The sequence below is a fragment of the Sebastes fasciatus genome, chromosome 5, assembly GCF_043250625.1.
Source record: "Sebastes fasciatus isolate fSebFas1 chromosome 5, fSebFas1.pri, whole genome shotgun sequence".
NCBI classification, from domain to species: Eukaryota; Metazoa; Chordata; class Actinopteri; order Perciformes; family Sebastidae; genus Sebastes; species Sebastes fasciatus.
Genome location: NC_133799.1, coordinates 15,277,123 through 15,300,049, shown reverse-complemented (window position 1 = coordinate 15,300,049; position 22,927 = coordinate 15,277,123). Strand labels below are relative to the sequence as shown.

Sequence of the window (22,927 nt, the reverse complement as noted above, 5' to 3'; positions counted from 1 at the left end):
TTACTACAAAAATGCCTGAAAAAATAAATATTTAAAAGAGAGTTCTCTTCATGGATCAGGCAGCAATACATTAAATACAAATGTGGCGATATGATACTATCATGATACAGGGGTTACGATTCAATATATTGGCCGTTGAATTTTTAAGAGATTCATTAAAAATCGATACAGTATCGAAAAACACAATATCGCGATACTCACGTGTATCGATATATTCTTACACCTCTATTTTGATTAGATTAATAAAACTTTTGATCGGTCGCCAAAAAAACCTGCCTCAAACATGAGAAATAATACTTTAATTTCACCAAACTAGTTGTTGTTTCATAAGACAAATATTAAATCTCCAAAAGTCTGCAGATATGAGAAATTTTAAAAAGAAAAAAGTGTGTTTTTCCTTCTTCTTCTCAGGCTGGATAATTTTACTACAAAAATGCCTGAAAAATAAACTTTCCTATAAAAAAAATGGCACCAAATATTAAAAAGAGAGTTCTCTTCATGGACCCGGTAGCACGGTAGTGTCAGAGTGAATCTACTTAAAGGAGTATGTCTCCCTCTGGAGGATATTTCAGTTCAAGGTTTATTTATCATTTGTCATTTCCAGCAAAGCAGTCAATGAAAATCTTTGGTCTCAGGTTCCTTCAACAATGCTCATAAAATATGTATATGAAAGGGAAAATCACACAAGTAAAAGTAAAATGATAATCTAAGGCATAACATATTGCAGTTTAATTTTGTTGAAGACAGTATTTCAGATGAGAAAACTGAATGTAAACGAGAATGTAGTATGCAATAATGAAAAGTACTAAAAATATACATACAGAGGTGTAAACAGGACTATAGTATGTATAGAAGTAATACATATGGATATACAGTATATAGACAGAGGTGTAACAGTTTGTAAATGTAAAGTATATAAAGGTAAAGTGATAGCAGTTTAATCAGCAGACTGTTTTAGATACGATCTCTCTCAGCTCTTTATTCAGGACAAACAGACGTGTGAATCTGAACTAAAAATAAACAATCAACATGTTGAGCAACAGTTAATCCAATAAAGTACAGACAGGTGACAGGTATGTAGTCAAGCAGGTAAAAGCACTCCTGTGAACTAATGCACTAAGTTAGATACTGTACTGTGCCTTCTATCAGTCTACCTTATCTCTTTAAATGATTTTAAACTTAGAATAAAGGAAGTGGTCACTGCTATAGTTGCAGTTGCTTCAATTAAATAACAAACACATGACCAACATGCTGCCCTGTTAATGCACTATATGATGTAATGTATTTTGTCGTACCTATTGTTGCTGCTGTGATTCAATGTCGTTGTCTTGTTATGTGTTGGATGCTGCTATTTGACCCTGTCTTGGTTAGGTCTCACTTGTAAAAGAGGTTTTAATCTCAATATGACTTCCTAGTTAAATAAAGGTATTAAGTAAACTGATATCACACATAATAACTTGCAACCACCACCAATAGTAGAAGACCTATTTACAAATATCAACATCCATGAAACAACTGTCAAAATGATACAGACTTCTCTCATTAACCCAAGACGCCGCCATAAACGTCCCCACCACAGATTTATCAATTAATATCGATGCAACCCTCTGGAAACAGATTTGCAGTAACATCTTCTCGATGACCAGCAACCCCAGATTACAGCTCATGTAGTTTATCAATACAAGATCATACACACATAACTCAACACAGAATGCATTTAATGGGTTTCGCAGACACTGACATTATGTCCTCAATGCACTCTCAAGTACCTTCACTCAGCATGGCTTCGCACACCAACTCAAAACTTGTGGAACAACATAATAACCATCTCACAAATCTGCTGGGCCAATTTCACTTTCCCCTGCACTCTGCCTCTTAGGAGACATTACACCCAGCAGTCACCTAAACAAATACCACAACGCCACTTATCATCTAGACCATTGCCAAAAAAACACACCTCGAATTACAGAGACAAAATAACAACGTCGCAATGACTCAATTTGATGGCAGAACATCTCTCAATGCAACAAATCACAGCGCAAACAGCTAAATTTCATGAGGAACGTGAACTTGGTTTAGGTCTGTTTGAATTTGTGTAGACAAACGTTATGTGGAAATAATCTCAGGTGTTTCTTTTAATCTTCAATAGTTTTTTAAAGAATAAATAATAAATATTAAAAGAAAAAAATCCCTGTTGCCATCTTAATCTTTAAGGACAGCCACTTTCTGAATCCAGCCTGCTTCCTCAGCACATTTTGTATCTATTTATTTAACATTGATTCAGTACCTGGTGCTAATTTTAATATAGCTTCTATTGGTGTGTTGTGTTTTTATGTGAATGTGTTTTAATGTGTCATGTCTGGATGTGATATGTTGTTTTAATGTACCCTTTTAATAGCAGTTTTTTGCACATGCGAACCAAAGAAAAATGTCTGCCATTTGTACACAAAAAGCAAAAAGAAAGTATTTTAAAGTATTATTTTGAAAAAGTAAAAGCTTTTTCAAATGTAATCTAAAAACAAAATGTAAAAGCTATACAAATAGACCACTAGAGGGCAGTAAATACAGCATATATACTTTACAGGCATCCTGAATAGCCACACCTTGTACCGAAATACACCTGTAAGATCTAAATTTGTGTGGTACACCGTTTGATAAATAAAGTAAGTGAATGTGTGTATGAAGTATGTGGAAGAATCACAAAATACTACTTACTTTACTGTAAAGATGAATGCAGATATCGGTGTTTCTATTTGTAAAGACTATATTTGCATAACAGGGATGTATGGATGTGTGATCTATTTACATTCCTCTATCATCTATTCATGATTTATGTAGCAAAGCACAACGGCTATAGAGAAATAATGCTACTTCAGAATGAAATAAAATATGGACAATGAGTTTTTTTTTGTTTTTTTTAATTACCCACAACCAGTATGACTCAGTGGAATAAGTGCAGCAGGGTGTAACACACTAAAGCAAAAGAGACCTCAGTATGAGAGTCTCTGCGTGTTCGTGCAAAATCCAGATACTGTACAAATCCAAAACAAATAACAAAACAACAGGAAATTCTTAATTAAGGCAATGCAATGCAAAAAAGTCAACAGACCAGCACAAGTCAAACCAACAACTCACACTAGTAGCATTTATCGTAGGGCTGTTGGACTACATGTTCCTGTTAATACGTGCACTCATGTAGAAGTACATAATAAACTGTTGCTGTAATGAAGTTACTACAACAAAGATCCACCCACATGTTTTTGTTCAGTCTGCTGTCTTTTAGTCCTGAAGGTTTTATTATTGCCCAGAATACATACATTTTATATATGATGAGCCAAAATTATCTGTATGTAAATACTATTGCGGCAAGATGAAGATTCCTCACTTACACACGTTGTTTAACTTTGTGGTTGTTGCAGTCAGTAATGCATAAACTGACTGTGTAAGTGCTCTTTAATCCCACTTCCATGTAAGTGATATCCTTGTTTTTAGTTTTTTTTTAGGGGAATGTATTTTAGACGGAGAGAGTCTAATTAATAAAACTCAGTGTAATAACTCCAGCCAAGTACAAAAACTATAATGCGCTTTTCTCAAAGAAAAGAGGGTTAAATGTGTAAAACAGTATGTTGATACAACATGACAAAATGTCCAAACTTTGAGTGATCAAAACAATTTTTTGAGGTTTATTGAAATGATGAAAAGGCGAGCAAATGTCACGCTGCTTTCACTATTATAAAAAAAAAAAAGCCACGTTCAAAAGAAAAGAATGTAAAGACGGTAAATATCAGTATGTTTGTTCCAGTGCTACAAAACATCCATGATGCGGGTTGCTATTGTCTCCCATTTTATTTTCACTTCTTCTCTGAAAGTGCAGGAAGAGTCTGGGCAGCAGTGTGCCAGTCCCATGAGAGATTCTTACCTTGGTTTACATCCGCAGAGGATGCAACAACAACACCACCAGTTCTTTATTGTGTTTCTGAAGAATGATGTTGTTTCTCATTTTGGTTTGATCCTGTCCAGGATGGGTAACCTGTACCACACATTATTCTGCACTTAATATCGTTAAAGGATTAAGTCATTTTGTCAAACAAGGCGTTTGACAAAATTAACTGTAAAAACAACTGTAGTTGTAATGTGTTCAAGGCTTAAAGGTGCTAAATGCAAGATTGGGAGCATTTCTCTTGCCTCTGCACGGCTATCAACATGGCAACGGCTGAGCCGCCGGCTCACAGCTAACGAGGCTAACAGTGAAAACAGTGAAAACAACGGCAACAGTGCTGGCAGAGATAACAGTGTTGACATTGGGGGAAACTGGAGGGTGGGTGCTACGTTTCCGCAACATCACCGTCAGTTGGGATGGCGTTATCATTAACCGCCTTATGAGAGCAGTGCAGAGCGGCGGCTGTGAGCGAGCCAGTGGGGCACGTTCACATGCACTAACATGCCCACAGGGTTGGTCCGGCTATGTCAACAAAGCACAGAGAAACTCAGATTACAACACACACAGAGGCAGAGTGACTTCATTCTCTGCTCAGGTAGACATTACTCCTCTATATCTTCACATAGCAAATAGTTGTTTGATGCTGCATTAATGCTCTGGATATCGAATAGAGCACCTTTAAGACTCAAGGTGATGGGATTTCGTGGTCTTGGCTCCAAGATCAATTGACAGTTTTCTTTTGGGTCAGGTCAGAAAATACTGAGACGCATAATTGCCAACCCTCCAGATTTTCCCAGGAGACTCCCGTTTTTCATTGCCCTCTCCTTTCCTCTCTTTTCACACTTTTTTCCTTTTCGTTATCTCAGCCTGTTTCTGGAACTGAACAGTGTGTATAATCCCTATTGTTTCCACCTAGCCGACGATAGAGCTACACCAACTGTCGTTTCCCGGCTTTACATTATGTATCTATTAATGCTTATATATGTTCAGACTTGATTGTATCATGTTGTATTGTATCATGTATTCTCTAATGTAGTTATCTCCTGTCTTTTGCATCCTTCGTAACAAAATGTGAAAAGTACTGCGTCTACCCAGTTTGAGGTAACGCTCCTGTTTCTGATTTCATAACATCGACTCAGCTCGCTGCACAGAAATTCGTAATCTCCTTCCAATCAGTTCTCTACTCTGAGTTCACTCTGGCAGCAGCTGTGTGTGTTTGGAGGGTAAAACGACGGCAGATATGAGAGGAAGGAAACGGTTTCAGCGCCAGGAAAGCTCTCATTACTTGAGCACCGCTGGCCTTTTTAAGGCAACAGGATCCACTTTGTCACAAACAGCAACATCTTGCTGGCATCTATTTAAACTGAACCAAAAAAACAACAAAGTACATTTACTCAAGAACTGTTTTTAAGTGCAATTTTGAGGTACTTAAAAAGTATTTCCATTTAATGCTAATTTACATTTCTTTAAATTTCTACCACTACAATTCAGAGGGATATATTGTACTTTTTATAATTTTCTAGATATAATCTAACATTCATAGATTAAGATACACAGTGTATACAAAGTAGTTAGAATTAGCTCCAGCTTTGCCAGCTGCAACATTAAAATGATGCTTACACACTAATGCATCAATAATTTTAATATGTATTATCCTGAAATGGACCACTGTGCATAATGAGTCCTTTTACTTTTAGTATTTGATGCCAACACTTCTGTAGTTTTACTTGAGTGACAAAGTATTTCTACAGTGTGGTATTACTACTTTTACTTAAGCAAATGTTCTGAGTACTCCTTCCTTCACTGACGATGACCTGTGTCAGTAAATCTTCATATATCAGTCAAACGTATGCTAAATCACAAAGTATAAAATAAGCAAATTAATGTCAAATGCAATGAACGGTATTCTATTGTTGCATCACATCAGACAAAATTATTCACACATTTAGAACAAAAACCTTAATCATTTTTGTTTTTTTATCATTTCAATTTGCTTGTAATCCTGCAATTTGGACAACAGCATTTTACAAAAACAAACAAACATGCTATGATTATATAATCACAATATGATTATATAAATTGGAATGATAAGTATTTACCATGTAAGCAGTGATTTATTGAGTTATACACAAAAATTAAGCTTAATACTGTGTGTAATATAATAGAACATCACTTAAACCAGAGTGAAGAAAACAACATTTTATTTTTATTTTCAAAATATACATACTTTCAAACTGCCATATGTGGCGCATAACAATAACAACAACCACATTATATGAAAATATACAACTTTAGTCATATAATTAACACCATATAAAAACAAATCTATATTAACATCAGTGTGAAACTGAAGTGGAATGAATTGTACAGCAATTTACACCGTAAAAGAAAATCTTGCCATTAACTGTCAAAACAAAAGTCTTCACTGTAAACAAGTGTATTGAAACAAGTGTTCTTCATTGGTAGATGTGAAGAGTAACTTCATGATTACACAAAAAGGCTGACAACATTCAGGACATTTAGACCTGAAAGAATTGATTCCTTCATGTGTAATTTTATTTTACTGAAATAATTAAAATGTAATCCTTTCTTTTATTTCTCTGAATAGAAAAAAAATGCTGACTACTAACGACTGATGGCATCTTAGTATCAAACAGACATACAGGAAGTGTTTTCAAGCTATAAAATGGGATTCAAAGTCAGTAGAAACAGCCTGATCTTGTGTGTAATCCTGATCCTGGTTACTGACTTTATGTTCAGTATTTATAATCCTGCAGTGAGACTTTTCCTCATCGTAGAAACACAACCTGCTCCAGTTAGTTAAATTCACCGCTGGACTGACTGTATCAAGGCCTCTCCTTGGTGCTCCTCCACTAGACGTAGTCAGACTTGGGGTGGGTGGTGGGGAGGAGGTGGTTGGAGCTGATGGAGCCGTTCGACTGAGACCGCGAGCATCTCCGACAGCTCAGGAAAGCACCGCCAGCCATAGTGAGGAGGCCACCAGCCAAGCTGACGAAAACCGCCTTACCAAACTCAAAGCTGCAGAGAAAAACACACACGTTTAGAGATGCACATGTACGTACAGAATCAACTGTGTGCGTGTTTGTGTGTGTGTGTGTGTGTGTGTGTGTGTGTGTTTGTGTGTGTGTATACCTCTGCAGGCTGTGGGACTCATTGAAGATCTGAACAATCTTGTTGACATACCAGGAGGTTATGATGATCGTCAACAAACCTGAACAAAAGAAAACACATCATGTTATTCATCACAGAAGTGCTCATTTAAATCCTGCAAATCTTTTCGAAAACAATACTTTTACTGATATTTTTTTTTCTTGTTTATTTTAGGGACAGATTTAAAATAAAAAATAATTAAAACCAACAGCAGACAGTACAGATGGAGGATAAGTCAAATGAATGATGAGTGACTTCCTTTGTGACTTTGTAACTAGCGATTGAGACCATAAACTCATGTTTACAATGTTTACTGAGGTAATAAATCAAGTGAGAAGTAGCATCATTTTCTCATAGACTTCTAAACAATCAGACTTCTTTTGCAACCAGAGGAGTCGCCCCCTGCTGGCTATTAGAAAGAATGCAGGTTTAAGTCACTTCCGCATTGGCTTCACTTTTCAGACCTGGAGGTAGCTCTTGTGTTGTTTTAAAAGTGCCATTTAGGTTGTTTATAAGATGAAATCTTTTACATGATTGTATTAGAAATGTTATTCATGATTTTATAATCGCTTTTTTCTGTTTAATTCTGGTTTTGTGGTGTATTTCTGTTATTGCTGCCTATCTTGGCAAAGAGAAAACAGAGTTTTAAATTAAGATTTTAATGAGGCTTTCCTATAGTTAAATAAAGGTTAAAGCTGCAGTCAGTATCTTTCAGCAAATATGATAAAAAGCTTTTGTTATAAAACTATAACCTGTCACTATAGTGTACTGTTTTACTGTAAAATGAGAACGTTTGCTCCGGCTTGTGGGCGGTGCTTGGTATTTCCTCAACTGATCTCAACGTGGCTGCCAGGTCACAAACTTTCTAATTTTACAGCTAAACAGTACACTACAAGATGTTTCCGCAAACATTTGCGGTGAGAAATAGGCATTACAGTAACAGAATATTGATTCATATTTGATCAGCGTAGCCTAGTTTGACTGTTTGATCGGAGTTTGTGAGTGATTGACAGCTGCTCAGAGACTCCTCGCGGTTGTATTTGACAAATTATCCAGTCTGTGTGCCTGTGAAAGCCGGTCAGGTTCTGCTGACACTGAACACACCTGCAACCAGGAACATGATTCCTCCGACCATGGCTGTTGTGGATTTGATCTCGGCTTTGTCGTCCATGAAGCGGGTGCACTTCATCCCCACGGTGGAGACCATCAGCGCCACAGCGGAGAGGAAGATGCTGAGCAGCATCACGCCCCTGGTGACCTGGACCTCAGCTGGAGGAGCAGAAGTGGGAATGTTAGTACACATAAAATAAACTTCTCATTGAGACAGTCTGTGATTGTTGGACATGATCTCTGCTTTCTATATAGAAGATACATCTCATATTACTTCTTTCTGTTATTAAATGTGTAGTCTTTTTCTGGTATACTCTGTAGGATTAAACAAAATAATAAAATATTAAGCTGAAATAAAGATCATAATTCTACAAAATATACTAAAAGATTAGCAGTATAATTCCACAAGACAGTCTGTGATTGTTGGACATGATCTCTGCTTTCTATATAGAAGATACATCTCATATTACTTCTTTCTGTAATTAAATGTGTAGTCTTTTTCTGGTTTACTCTGTAGGATTAAACAGCACAAAATAATAGAATATAAAGATGAAATAAAGATCATAATTCTACAAAATATACTAGAAGATTAGCAGTATAATTCCACAAGAATAAAAAAAAAATCCCCATATGACCCTGTATGAATATCAGACATGCCAACAAAGACTTCAGTCTAATTATAGTAACTTATAGTCAGTGGAAGGTATCTCAACAAGCAGCGTCTGGTTTTTTAGAGGAGATGCAGATGCAATAAAAAAAACTTACTTGGCAGCTTGAGGAGATACTGGTGAAACTCACAGGTTGTTCTCTCGTTGCCGCTGCAGCTCATCCACAAACCCTCGAAGACCCGGTGCGTCTTTCCCTGATACTGTTTCTTCCATTCAACCATCAGAGTAGCAGCCACGGTGGTGAAGAGGCCGACCAGCGAGAGGAAGAACCCGAGCAGCTGTAGTCCAGAGCTGGCCATCGTGTGAGCGGATGTACAACAACAGAGCAGATGAATTAAAAAAAAAAAAAAGTGCGAATACTTGATTGGAAACTGAGCTGAGAGAAAAAATCTATAAGTGATCAGAAGTGGTTGAAGTTAGTAGATGATGTCCCTTTATGGGTGTGTCCTCCTTGCAAACCCTTCAGACCGTTATCCTCTGCGCTCCTCTGCACCCGCTATTTAAGGTCCAAGGCGCGTGACGCACGTGGAGGTCTCCACTCAACCTGCAGTGGATGATGGGAAGACACTTTCCTCCGAAGTCTTATTAGACCATTTAATAAATTACGGTAAATACAGACTATTCTAAAGAAAAAAAATCTGATATAACAACAAAAAAGTTAGCCTGAAAAACTATTATTATTATTATATTATTTGTATTATTATTATTATTATTATTATTATAATAATTATTATTTGTATTATTATTATGTTCTTTCAACTTCAAGTGTCATTAGTTTATTTGACACAATAAGAGAGAGGACCACATGTCACACATAGGTCAAGGATGACAATATTATTATTATTGTTATTATTATTATTATTATTATTATTATTGTTTATTTATTTTTTGTACACTTGTTTTTTTTTAGTGCCCTCTGGGTATTGTCAGTCCAAACATGTTTTTTGCAATGGATTGTCAGAGTTGTATTAACAAAATTCAGAAATAAACTCTGTTTAAAAAAAAAAGAAGGATGACAATAAAGTTTAAGACTTATTTCCACTGTGTATATAAAGACAGCACTGATGCATCATACTACCATCATATGCATACAACAACAATACAACATCAACAATAAATTCAGATTTAAAGGTGCTAAATGCAAGATTGGGAGCATTTCTGTTGCCTCCGCATGGCTCTCAACATGGCGACGGCTGAGCCAGCTGAGTTGTGTCTAGAAGGGAGCCCGCAAACTGCAAAATCTGATCTGCGATCGGCAAGAACTCTTGTGAGACTCGCTGCCTGACGACCTATCCTAACCTCAACAAGGTGCCTGACTTTAAAAACAGATCACGGCTTATTATTAACACGCTGTGTTTCCGTGTAACGTATCAGCGGATGCCTCTCTCATTCAGCAGCCTTGTTATGACTGCATAACGTTACACTATGTTGTCAGTCATCCCGTCATCTACCGCTTTTTTCTTTCTCACCGCGGATGGCCAGCAGCTCCCGCACCTCGGAGTCTCGCCACACATCCACACACGTATCTCTCTGCTCTCAGAAGGTAGGGGGCTGGGTCACGCGTCATCAACGCGTCATCAGTTACACTGTGCATGTGTAATACCCTGTGGTCTTAATGCTCAGGCTGATCGGAATCCTTCAAAAAATTCCTGAATCCAGATCGCCACCAAAATCTAATGGATTGTTCATTGTGCTACACCTCACCACTACTCTCTACTCACCCACTACTCACGAAAAACTTTTATTTAAATCCATCGCCAACTTTTGGAGTTATCCTGCTAACAGACAGACAGACAGACAGACAGAAAGACAGAAAAACAAACCAACGGCGGTGAAAACAAAACGATAACTATTCAAGGTCAATGCCTTACGCTGACAATCTCGCAAAAGTTTCCCCAAAGGCTCCCTTCAAGACACGAGCAGCCAGCGGCTCGTAGCTAACGGTGCTAACAGCGAAAACAACATCAACACTACTGACAGAGCTAACAGTGTTAACCTGAGGGGGAACCGGAGGGTGGATGCTACGCTCGTCAGTCGGGACTCGGGACGGCGTTATTATCTATAAACACAGTGCAGACTGGCGGCTGTGAGCTAGTCAGTGGAGCATGCTCATATGCACGAACATGCACTAAAAGCACACAGGGCTGGCCCAAATATGTCAACAAAGCACGGAGAAGCTCTGATTACAACACACACAGAGAGAGAGCGACTTCATTCTCTACTCAGGTAGACATTACTCCTCTGTATCTTTACATAGAAAATAGTTGTTCGCTGCTATATTAATGCTCTGGATATCGTACCTTTAAAATCACTCCAAATCTGAATGAATTACATACAAATTAACTAAAGTGATGAGCTTACACTTCCAAGATTCCCAGAATCCACAACTTTCCTCCGCCAGTAGGCTTACTGCAGCCTATAAGCAACAGTTGCAATGCAATAACGTTAAACTTCACATTTGTATTACAACTGAAGAAACAATATTTCCCAAACACTATGCGCTTGTTGCTGCACATGGGATGGTATAAACAGATGTCCATTGGCTCCCTGTTTCTAAGGCAGCAGCCAAACTGGGAACTAAGTGGGTTTTCTGTTGGTCACCATGTGGAGTAAGCCTGGACTGCAAGGCTAGTTGTGTGTAAATTTAACTACACAGTATGTTATGTCAAAAAAAACTGTAGGACAGAGGTTCATGCAACAAGAGTCTATCATTATCCTACATATTGAGCTTAAAGGGGACATATCATGCTCATTTCCAGGTTTGTACTTTTATTTTGGGTTTCTACTAGGACATGTTTACATGCTTTAATGTTCAAGAAACACATTATTTTTCTCATACTGTCTGTCTGAATATGCCTGTATTCACCCTCTGTCTGAAACACTCCGTTTTAGTACATTTCAACGGAATGGCAACAGAATTGCATTGCTAGGCAACAGTTTGGGTCCATGTTTACTTCCTGTCAGCTGATGTCATTCACATACACTGCATCAAGAAATAAACTGGGACACATTTAGTATGTTTATGTTTAAAACTGTGTAATAAATATTGTAGATTTGTGTCATCACAAATGGACAGAAATCATACCAGCTTGTTTCAAACGCAGAGTTTCTGGATACGGGCTGTGTGTTTTTCTCCATGGATTGAGTGTTTTGATACTTTCACAGTATTTATATATCACTTAAACCTGCTTTATAATATAAAAGACATGAAAATCTATTTTTTTACAATATGGGACCTTTAATGTAGCCTACACATGTCAGTAACAACAACAGAAAAAAGGAGAAACAAACTGACAAAAACATCAGTAAAGAGGAGGTCTTTCACCCAAACAAGTGAAGGTTAATATGCTCAATTGTCATTCCTTTCCTCAGCAAATTGCAGCAGCGAGCTCTTGTTTACGTGAACAAACAGTCTTAATTTTACCCAGACAATTACCAAATTATTTGACCATATTTGGTTAAAGGGATGCCAGTTTGTAAACACTGTGCATTTTGTCTGTTAGATTGGATCGGTGTCCACCCTTTCCTGCAATAAGCCTCAATCAAAACATTGTGCGGCAATTAAAGTCACAGCTCCCGTCTGAATTTGCCTAAAGCATGTCATTATGTATCCCTCCCTCACAGCCACTGGGTTTATTTTTTTATTTTTTTCCACAGCCGTTGTTTAATTTCACTTTAATAGTCTGCTCAGGTCAAACTTTATTTCTGAGGAATTCCTGCTGTAGGTTTGCAGCTGGCATGACACAAACAAATGAGAATATCAGGAAGAGTGTAATAATTTCCCCGTGATTCCCTGCTGTGATGTTCATCAGCAGTTAACATTCATTATTAAAATAGTTATCAAACCACGTGGCCTCTGTCTGAGAGTAGAAACAGACTTCCGTTTACAGTGTGCTCTGTGCCAGAGGACTGTGTAGGTCAACTTGAAGGAAAGATACGTCATCTGTCATCTCTGCAATCTGTCCTCCCCATATACGTCTAATCACTGATTCACATCCCAGGAGGATTTCGTGAGAATAACAGGCCTATAATAATGATGTTAAAATGAGTTGTGATCTGTAAATGTGCTGATTAACATGTGTAACAGGTGGTGTGTGCTGTGCAGGGTTATTAAACTATAACTTAAATTAAAATGAAAAAAAAGCAGTGAAGAATATTGTTAGTAAACTGAAACTAAATAAAAACTAAACTGAAATATTGCCTGGGTTAAAAACGAATAAAAATGAAATAAAAATAAACGCAAATTCATTTCAGTTTTAGTTTTTTAACTATAATATATCACTGCTGAAAAAAGGAGATGGCATAAATTGCCATCAACTCTCGTGCCACAGAAATTGAACGGACTTGCTTACTTCCAGGAGATGACGCTATGCCGCATTGCTTCACATCAGGCACTAAAGATTAAACATTAAACATTATGGCCATTCACAGTTCTCAACCATGTATTTTGTATGTATATGTACTAGCTACATAGTTCTGAGACATCATACCTGGCGCTAACAAAAACAACTAAAACTAAATATATAAAAAACTAAAACCTTTCTGAAAAAACTAAACTAAACTAAAACTAGCAAACACACTCTGGAAACTAACTAAAACTTAGATAAAAAGTAATTTAAAATTCAGAACTATTATGAACTTGGTGCTGTGGTGTTCACGGAAGTAAGACAATTAAGTTAATTTATCGCGAAAATGTTGAAAGGTGAAAATGTTGAAAGTTATGGTTTTATCGTATTAAACATTAAAGCATAAACTAGCAATTTATATTGAAAACAGCACGTTTTATCAAGTTCATATTTTATTCTGCCATCAGCAGATGGTGTAAAATGAGCATCCTGTTGCTAGTAGCAACAGCTACTGGCACAGTTCCATAGCAGTTTAACGGACATTACTGTGACAAAATACATATTGACAGATATCTTTTAACTACTCATGTTGCAGTATTATCTGTAGGTACTCTTTTTATTATAGTAGTTTTGTTGGTTGAACATTATAGTAGCTGTCACGTACAACATTCCAAGGAGCCTAACTGTAATTAACTGTTGAGCTAACTGTATATCATTCTTTTTATGTTTAGCTACTCTTGTTGACTCTAACGCTGCATTCCCAATTGCATTTTTTACTTTAAGTACATACTGCACCTTACAAAGTACGTACTGTTGCATGCCGTATACATGCATACAATTGGGACATACTACTTCATCATAACATTATGACTTTAACTTTTGACCCTTTTGCTCATATATCCGTTAAAGGATGTGAGTCATAATAGCCAGAAAAGCATGTTAGCTTGCACACTGCAAAATGTGACCAAATGCAGTAGGACATCCTGGTATTTTTGGCACACCATTGACATGTTATGTATTTGGGACATACTAAATATTTTTCTTTCATACTAAATAGTATGGTAGTATGGGTATTGGAACGCACAGTGTGTGTATGTTTACTAGATTAATTGATGATTTATACTTCCTATGGAGACTTAATGTGGATTCTTTACTATATAATAATATTTTTTATAATACCATTGGCCTAACTCTTTTTTATGGTATCTCATATTTTTCTGTGTTGTAATCCCTGACATTAAACCTGTTGTCCAAATCACAATCGCTTCCAGTAAAAACTTTGAAGGCCAATTCCTGTCTTTAAGCTTTATAAGAGGTGTGTTTAGCTCACTGAATTGTGCCTTTATTTGATAGTGATATTACGGATACATACAGGAAGTGCAGAGAGAGGAAAAATAACTCTGGATTCGGCTATTACTGCAGTTTACAACTTTTAGGACCTAATGATTTGAATGAGGGCTATTCAGGTTGATTTACCTCAACAAAAAAAATTTAAAAATCATCTGCCGAGTTACAGACGTCTCTTTCCCAGTGTAAGTCTATGGGGAAAAGTCTTTTTGGGCCCGATGGCATCAGGTGACGGACACGGAAGTTGTAGTACCGCCGTTTGGCCGCTACGAAAAGCCCGGCGCTCTTCCTGTGGGTTTAATCACAACGCACATGGAAAAGGCCAAGACCAAATATTAAATCCCAGTGACCAAGCCCCAATGTTTTCTGTATCATTTCATGATTTAATTGTAATTTTTTCATTTATTATCTGTACCCGCTTACCCTTTACAGGGTCGAGGGGGCTGGAGCCTCTCCCAGCTCATACTGGGTGAAAGATATCACCTCAACAGGCCACTAATCTGTCACAGTCAGGCCACATACACTCACACCTACGGGCAATTTAACAGTTCACCAAACTTGTTTTGGAGTGTGGGAGGAAACTCACTTAGTCACATTAAGAACACATAACACAACACCACAGAAAAAGACTACGAAAGACTCCGTCAAAGCTTCAGTCAGGTTCACTGGATTTGAACTAAAGACCTTCTAGTGGTAACCAATTCACTAGTGCTCCTGACTGAATTCCTTCTTGCTTGCATCCATATCCTGTAACCTACTGAATCATGTAATTTCTAGTGACTGAAACAACCTGATTTCACCACAAAGACCAATGTGATATCTAATATCTTATGTTGAATGTGGTTAATAGTGTAACTGGTCTTGCATGTAATTTCTGTTTGTTACAAACTCTTCCAGCTGCTTTGTGAGAACAGTCTTGGTGAAGCCGGATAAATCAAAAGTCTGACGATTTTGGACTTTGTGAATACTTTGAATCATCATGACGGACACGGCTATGAATCATCTTGATCTGTCATTGTCGTGGGCATTATATGTTTCGATATTTTCAACTAAAATTAAATTTGACCTTTGCACTTCCCTTTTAGCTGCCAAAAAAAACTGCTTCAGAAATCAAAAGGGGAAGAAGTCACAGAGTGTGTGCAGGCGTACGGATTAGTCTGTAGCATTAAGTATAACTTTTTTTGGTGTGGCTCAAAACAGGGCTCAGATTATGGACAAGTTGTCAACGTGACTATGATCCTGACGCCTGATCAGCGGACACACCCACTCCCTATTAGACAGGCATGCACAGTCAAAGTCTATCAGCACTGACAGCCCTTTTTCAAAAAGTGTGAATCACCACAACCATGAGAGGTCCTTGAACATACAGTCATAAATGAGCACAAAAAATATTAGGCTGATGGGTCCAATGGTATGCGAGATTAGCCGTTGACCGACAAACGGACAGATGCACACATATGCTTGCACACGACCGAACACATAATCTCCTGGTGGAGATAACTATAGTGACATTCCCGTCAGCCTCAAATGTGCTTTGTGTTTAGCCGTAATTAGCAAATCTTAGCATGCTTGCACACTGAACTAAGATGATGTTCATGGTAAATATCGCTCCTGCTTAGCATCAGCATGTTAGCATATTCATTGCATGTTAGCATGTTGATGTCAGCATTTAGCTCAAAGCTGCAACATGTAGACTCTTGTTGCACAGAGGAATTACACTTAACTATCCAAACTGATAGGAGGACACACTTTAGCCAATGCAAATGGCTAAGATGACATTATAAACACATTTTAACTCTTACATTTTTATAAAAAAAAAGGAAATCTGACTCTATGTCACTGAGGAAAAATGAGAAAACTTTATCACACACACAAAAACATTTGTTGACTTGACCTTCCAAACAAAGAAAGAGTAAGTTATTTCAGTCTTTATCAAAATCAGCAGGCTGAGATTGTTTCCTCTAACAAATACATGTCTGGTTGTTTCTGTGGATATGAAACATGAAATGGCCATAAAGTGTAAAAGTGGTGCTTAAAACAGGCACATTGGGGTTGTTTTTCTCAGGAAGCTGAAGTCCTTTGAGATCAGTTGTAAACTCTTTGTTTCCTTTAAAGCTTTGTGGCCAGCGTTTTGTTTTATGCTGTGGTAGTACAGTATGTTAAGGTAGCAGCATTCCTTTCAATAAAACTGGAGCAGGACTGTTAAGCTGCAACATAAAGATATTTTTCTGCGTTTGTTTTATGCACTGAGCTGTGAAACGTTTTGATATACATCTCTCATGTGTGATTCTCTGTCATCCGTATGATTTGCTGTTTACGCACAAGCTTCCAAACCAGTTTTCCCTCTCAAGTTATTATCTTCAATCACATCTATCAGCCTTGACAGGAAGTAAAGATCACAAACGAAACACACACTTAACAAAGACACTCAAAGCTGACCTTATGGGAATTGGAGCATGACTTTCTACACATCGATTTACAACTTTGGATGCTAAGAGCATGTCGACTGAGCTCTTTCGAAGAGTTCAGTGGATACATGGTAAAGTCATTATCAGTTTACATTAAAGGCTAACAGGTTTCATTTCTTGGAAAATAACTCATGACCACATGTCAGTAAATTAATGTTATCTTCATAGCTCACTATTAAAATGACGTTTCCCGCTACAGGGGAAAAGGATGGTGGTCCCGTCCCTCTCTCTGTCTTTCTTCAGGCAATCTAGCGAGGCTTCCTGCAAATGCGGCCTTATGCTCTTCATCATTACACAAAAAGAGGAAACAGACGTCTGGGAGGAGTCACAGTGTAATCTCAGTTCTGGGAATAGCAGCGAGCCATCAGAGTTAATTACACCCAAATATTTAGTTTGTTGAGTTGCTAAGTAGTAGAGAGGAGGAAATGAAAAATAGGTTAAAGTCATGTGCCTTCCTATAATGTCTGACGAATGAGTAAAGAAAAACACAATGGGAGAGCAGCCAACACCTACAACATTATAAGTCAACAAGCTCTTCAAACACTGACCAAGCAAAGCCCAGTTTCACACTCTGCAACCTGAAGATGCATCTTATACTGGAAAATATGTGAGGAACACACCATCTAGTGGCCCCTCTGAGCAGGACAACCACCAGGAGCAGGTGTCACTGAGGTCCTGCAGAGACACCTGTTACAATAGGAGTAGTTTATAGTTTATGATCCCAGTCATTTCTTTACACCTATAATATTCTTCACACAAATGATACATGCATGTAGTATCTATGACATAACTGCAATACTAAACCCTTTGTACAGACACAACGTAAATTAATAAATGTGTAATCAAGTGACTCAAACAAGTAGCGTTGGAAAGTTTTTAACTTTCATGACTCATAGTCATTATTACTTCAGAATTAAATAAAATAGTAGTTGCATTATCTCATCCTCACCGTCACATTGATATCATGTGATCAGGCAATTAGTGTCACAATACCCATGGTGTTAGACTAGTCAAACACATTACCTATAGGCATGCACCGACCCCACTTTTTAAGTCCAGATACCGATACAGATTACCTGGGCTTTGGATATCGGCTGATCCCGAGTACTGATCCGATACCAGTGTTAAATTAATAAGCTGTATGCCTCACTGTGTGGAAGTGACTGTTCTTTTAAGTGTAAGGCAACATCAGGCTTTACTTAAACATTGTTTTCTTAAAGGTCCCATATCATGTTCATTTTCAGGTTCATACTTGTATTTTGTGTTTCTATTAGAACATGTTTACATGCTGTAATGTTAAAAAAACAACAACTTTATTTTCCTCATACTGTCGGCCTGAATATACCTGTATTTACCCTCTGTCTGAAACGCTCCGTTTAGTTCTAGTGAAGCCCGTCTTGCAAAACAGTTTTGGATGCGGTCGGAGGACGCGGGGGAGACCATAGCTTTGGTCTCCAGGGCCGGAGTCTCTGCTGTACTCTGTTGCTCTGCCTGCCTGCTTGACTTCACTCAGCTCGCTCCACCTCATGTGCATGCGCGCACACTACACACTGCAGCAGAGTTGGTAGCCCTGAGAATATCCAGTGAATGTACAGTGGACGTTTGTGCAGAAATAAAGGCTGCAGCTCCTCCAGACCAACAGAGGTTTTTCCGTGTCTTGTGAAGTGACGGGGCTCCGCAGCGAGAAACGCTATCGTCTCTGACCAAAACTCCGGTGTCTCCCGCTTCCTCCGGCCGTGGTCGGGATGCTGAAGCAGGAAAAGCCAGCACTAGGATCAGCATTGATTCATGGAGAGACTGCTTGGCAGTAATGCTAACATTACTGCCAAGCAGGTGAAATATAGAGTGATCTTGTGGTTTTAGCTGACGTGTGTCGCCTCACTGTGTTGATCAATGCTCGTTCATGTCTATGTAGAGCGAGCACAAGCACGAGCCCGAACAATAGGACACTGACTTTCGTTGACTTAACGGCCACAGGTGTCGCTGTTAACAACCAATTTCTGATTCTTACAAACAGTCCCTTTAAGAGTGTGACACATAGATTAACATCATGAAATATGGGGGAGGAAAGAATTAAGTGAAAGTTTATGCTCAACCTACTTTACTCCTTTGAGTTGCTTCCAAAAGAATCATGTCACTTCCTGAAAATTGTCTCAATGGAATTGATTAATTGCACCATTGTCCATAGTTAATCATGATTAATCTGTTCAAAATGTGTTTCTCATCAACACATTTTAAAGACAGTATGAGGAAGTAAATCATAGGGCCTTCGGGTGCTCTAAGGTAAGGCAAGCAATGCCTTACATGAACACGACGGAGCATTTGAACTGCATGTATTACCCTAAAACAGGAGCTACTCTAACGAACATCATGCCATTTTTCAAAAGCCTTCCAAAAGTTAATCGTGTCAAACCTGTGAGGTACATAAAAGCTGCTCGGCAAGGACCCAGAACGTGCTGCGTGTTGTAAAGTCATTCAAAACCTGAATCAGGCCTCTCTCACAGCAGACATTTTGACTTGTCATAGCAGGAAAAACACTTAGCTCTGTTCTATTCAAGTGACCCAGGAAGTCATGACAGTGTGACAGGACCCTGAAACTGATACAGCTAAATGGGATTCAGCCATCATTCATTTTATTATTTACACCTGTTGTGACATTGTAAAAAAGTCTTCAGTGGAAAAATGCCTATTATTAGTAGCACACCTTTGCCAACTGTAGATCACTGAAAGCCAAGTAAACTGTTGCCAAGGTGTCACCTTTAATGTGATAAAGATTAAACTCTGTCATTAAAAGTCCATGTAACATCAACATAACAAAAATCCCTATAAGTTATACCCAATCTCTTGAGGGTTTTTCTCTGGCCTTTTGTTTTTTAACTGCAACTGTACCAGTGGATCAATATGTTAATATAAAGCCAGTAATACTGTGTCCTTTTGTGCAAGCTAAAACAAAGCACCAGAGGATTGCCTTGGCATGCATACAAGGGTGACTCCCTGCAAAGATGGGCCTTGGTGCTGCTCCAAACCAGTCCGGTGTCATTCCTGCATCAGGCACAGCACAGAGCGCCTCGGGCCCAACGGCCTGCCTGAGTTTTTACACCTCACGATGAGAATGTTTGCTTTTGTCCACACACACACACCAGCACCTTCTTCTGAAGCTCCGTTTCAACCTCTGAAATATGACAGACACTCCTACAAAGTGGTTGTGAGAGCTCATGCCACTCTTAGCTTGATTAGGTTCATATAAGAGACTGAGTAAATTAAAACAAGTGAACAGATGAGATGACCACAAACATGAGTGTCACAGCTCTCACATTAGTTTGATATTATAGGGCTACCTGATATAAAGTGATGTGAATTTACTAAATGTATTCTGCAAATGCAAAGTGGATTTATTAATTTAGGGAAAGACGGTGAAGGTGTGGCAACTGTGCCAATCCTGTCTGTGTAGGATTAATACTTAGAGTATTAGTGTATAAAGTGCTCAGATTAAATGTTTAAAGTGATTAATAACTTAATTTAATCTTCTTTCTTTCTTTTTTTTATGTACACATCAAACTGATGTAATGACAGAGCTTTTCACTGTTGAGGGTTGGATCAGTTGAGCGTCTGACAAAATAGTTCTCAGACTACCTCCACCGGTTTTTCCTGAAGGAGCTCAGGCTTCATCAGGCTTATAGAGAGAGAGAGAGAGAGAGAGAGAGAGAGAGAGAGAGAGAGAGAGAGAGAGAGAGAGAGAGAGAGAGAGAGAGAGAGAGAGAGAGAGAGAGAGAGAGAGAGAGAGAGAGAGAGAGAGACAACATGCAATGCATTGAATTAAAAGTAAGTGACTTTTCCTTTTACAGAGTCACTTCAAAGAGAGAGCACATGCTTTTATTTTCTCTCTCTGTGAAGGATTTACATTTTGATAGACACTTAAACTGGATAGACAGAAACCTGCAGTATGTGGAGGGTAATTGGTAGTCAGTCTCTCTCTCTCTCTCTCTCTCTCTGTCTCTGTAATAAGTGGGTGTGTCTTCGTGTCTCAACACGGCGTGCTGCAGTTGATAGACAGCTGCACTCTGCTCCTGTACCTGCCAGGTGAGAGGACACAGAAAAAAGCCTCCAGTCCGCCTTCAGAGTTCATTTCACTCTCTCGGTGGTCGTCCATCACTCTGGTGCCACTCTGACTGACTGGAGGACAGGTGAGTTCTCTTACCTGTGTATACATTATTGTTCTGTTTTGCATTTGTGCAACATTTCTGTTAACAAGCTCGTGTTCTTCTTAAGTTTTCAGTGCAAGCACCTGTTGCTGACTGATAGTGTGGCACACTAGTGAGGAGTCAAATTAATAGACTCAAACAAGTTTGAGCACATGAATCAATATTTGTTTGCAGTAGTGAGCAGCAGGATCAGTGTGTGTATGTGTGTTTTAGGATGAGCTTGCTTCAGGCCTATAGAACTATACATAAGGGCTGTTGTTGATACACAAAACAATAACTTTTGTTTCTCTTCACAGGATTGGTTTACAGTATTTTCTGTTGCCCGCACAGCTGGAAACTTTGCCTGGGAATTTCTGTGCTCAAAAATTTCAGTCATTGTTTCTGGTCGTGTGTGTAATGTACATCCAAAGAGACCAGAGAGCTGCCACACTGGAGGTTTGAATGGATTTTTTTTTTTTTTTTTTTGAGATCGACTGCAGTTTTCAGAATTGATTTTTGCTTTTGAAAAATGTAAAACAAAAATGGATGCCAGTCTGAAACCCTGCTGAGCTCAGCTGTCTGGAAAGCCACAAATCTGCTTCATCATTGTAGAATTTGCCAATATCTGTTCAAGCTGCATTGGAAATTACAACCTCTAAGTCTAATCTTTCTTTTTAATACATCAGATATCTCATCTGAAGAGCATTTTACTTTAAAATTCACCAGCTACTGAAGGAGCAAAACACATCTTGTCTGATTTCGACACTTTTTAATCCACGTTTCAGGTTGTGGATGTGCGTACTGTAGCTCCCAGTAGTTTGGTTGTGACATATCCCAGTGAGGGCATGGCAGTGGTGTTACCACATGCAGCCGAGGCATCAGTATGTCAGGTATGTTGGTGAACCAGATCCACTCAGCCGTTCTCAAATGATGATGGGTGTAACTCTGTACTTTCCTTCAGAGTGGCATGATTTATTAAAAATGCTGGCAATAAAACACTACCTGACACCTTACGCACAAGGAAATGATTGCACAATGAGCACATGACTGAGTCCAAGATGGAGATGAATTAATTAGTCCTGGTGTTTGTTTCCTGTAAAGTCCCATCAAAGGAGGCTGAATGTATACTTGTGTATCTGTATCACAAATAAACATGAGAATCAAATACTTGTACAGCAGTTACTACTGGATCAGTTTGTCTCAATAGTCTTTTATCATGAATTAGAGTAGTTCATATTTGTATGCGCAAACAGCTGGAGGTCTACACATAGATCAAACAGGTTTGGGTTCCCTTTGGTATTGCTGATGTGCAGAGCGTCAACACTACAACAGGGGAGTGAGACATTATATAACATTCAGATGACTCTGGGTTCCAGCCCAAATGTAAATGTCGTTTTGTTACTTTTGCTATGTAGATTTGCTCCAGGCCAAAAGTTTCAGCAGGTCAGAGGCTGGAGAGAGAGAAGAAAATGTCTTTCATGGGAACCTGAACTACAGGACAGGTAGATGATGTATCATCGGTGTGGTTAGGTGACATTCTGGAAATAAAAGGGGTCAAGTGTGGTGTGTATAAGTGACTTGAGGAAACCTTAAGGTGTTCCCAGAGGGTTAATTGAGGCCTCTCTGTCTTACTGGTTGAGCAGCATCGTGTGTTTCAGTGGTCTAACTGCGACTGAATGAACGAGTCGTGTTCATA

General features: G+C 38.5%; 1 protein-coding gene across 1 annotated transcript; it reads right to left on the bottom strand.

Moving 5' to 3' along the window:
* Positions 1-6,125: 6,125 nt before the first annotated feature.
* LOC141767686 (claudin-1) lies at positions 6,126-9,365 on the bottom strand. The gene is made up of 4 exons (XM_074635230.1): positions 8,987-9,365; positions 8,216-8,380; positions 7,094-7,172; positions 6,126-6,979 (listed from the first exon to the last, which is right to left on the bottom strand). Exons 1-4 carry the CDS (start codon positions 9,186-9,188, stop codon positions 6,814-6,816), a joined length of 612 nt encoding a protein of 203 aa, XP_074491331.1. The 5' UTR covers positions 9,189-9,365; the 3' UTR covers positions 6,126-6,813.
* Positions 9,366-22,927: the final 13,562 nt, after the last annotated feature.

Excerpts from the sequence above, each read along its gene's own strand:
- LOC141767686 (XM_074635230.1), bottom strand. The coding sequence starts at position 9,188 with ATGGCCAGCTCTGGACTACAGCTGCTCGGGTTCTTCCTCTCGCTGGTC. Across the intron at positions 8,381-8,986 it reads GTATCTCCTCAAGCTGCCAA|CTGAGGTCCAGGTCACCAGG; the intron begins GTAAGTTTTTTT and ends CTGCTCCTCCAG. Across the intron at positions 6,980-7,093 it reads GAGTCCCACAGCCTGCAGAG|CTTTGAGTTTGGTAAGGCGG; the intron begins GTATACACACAC and ends TTTTCTCTGCAG.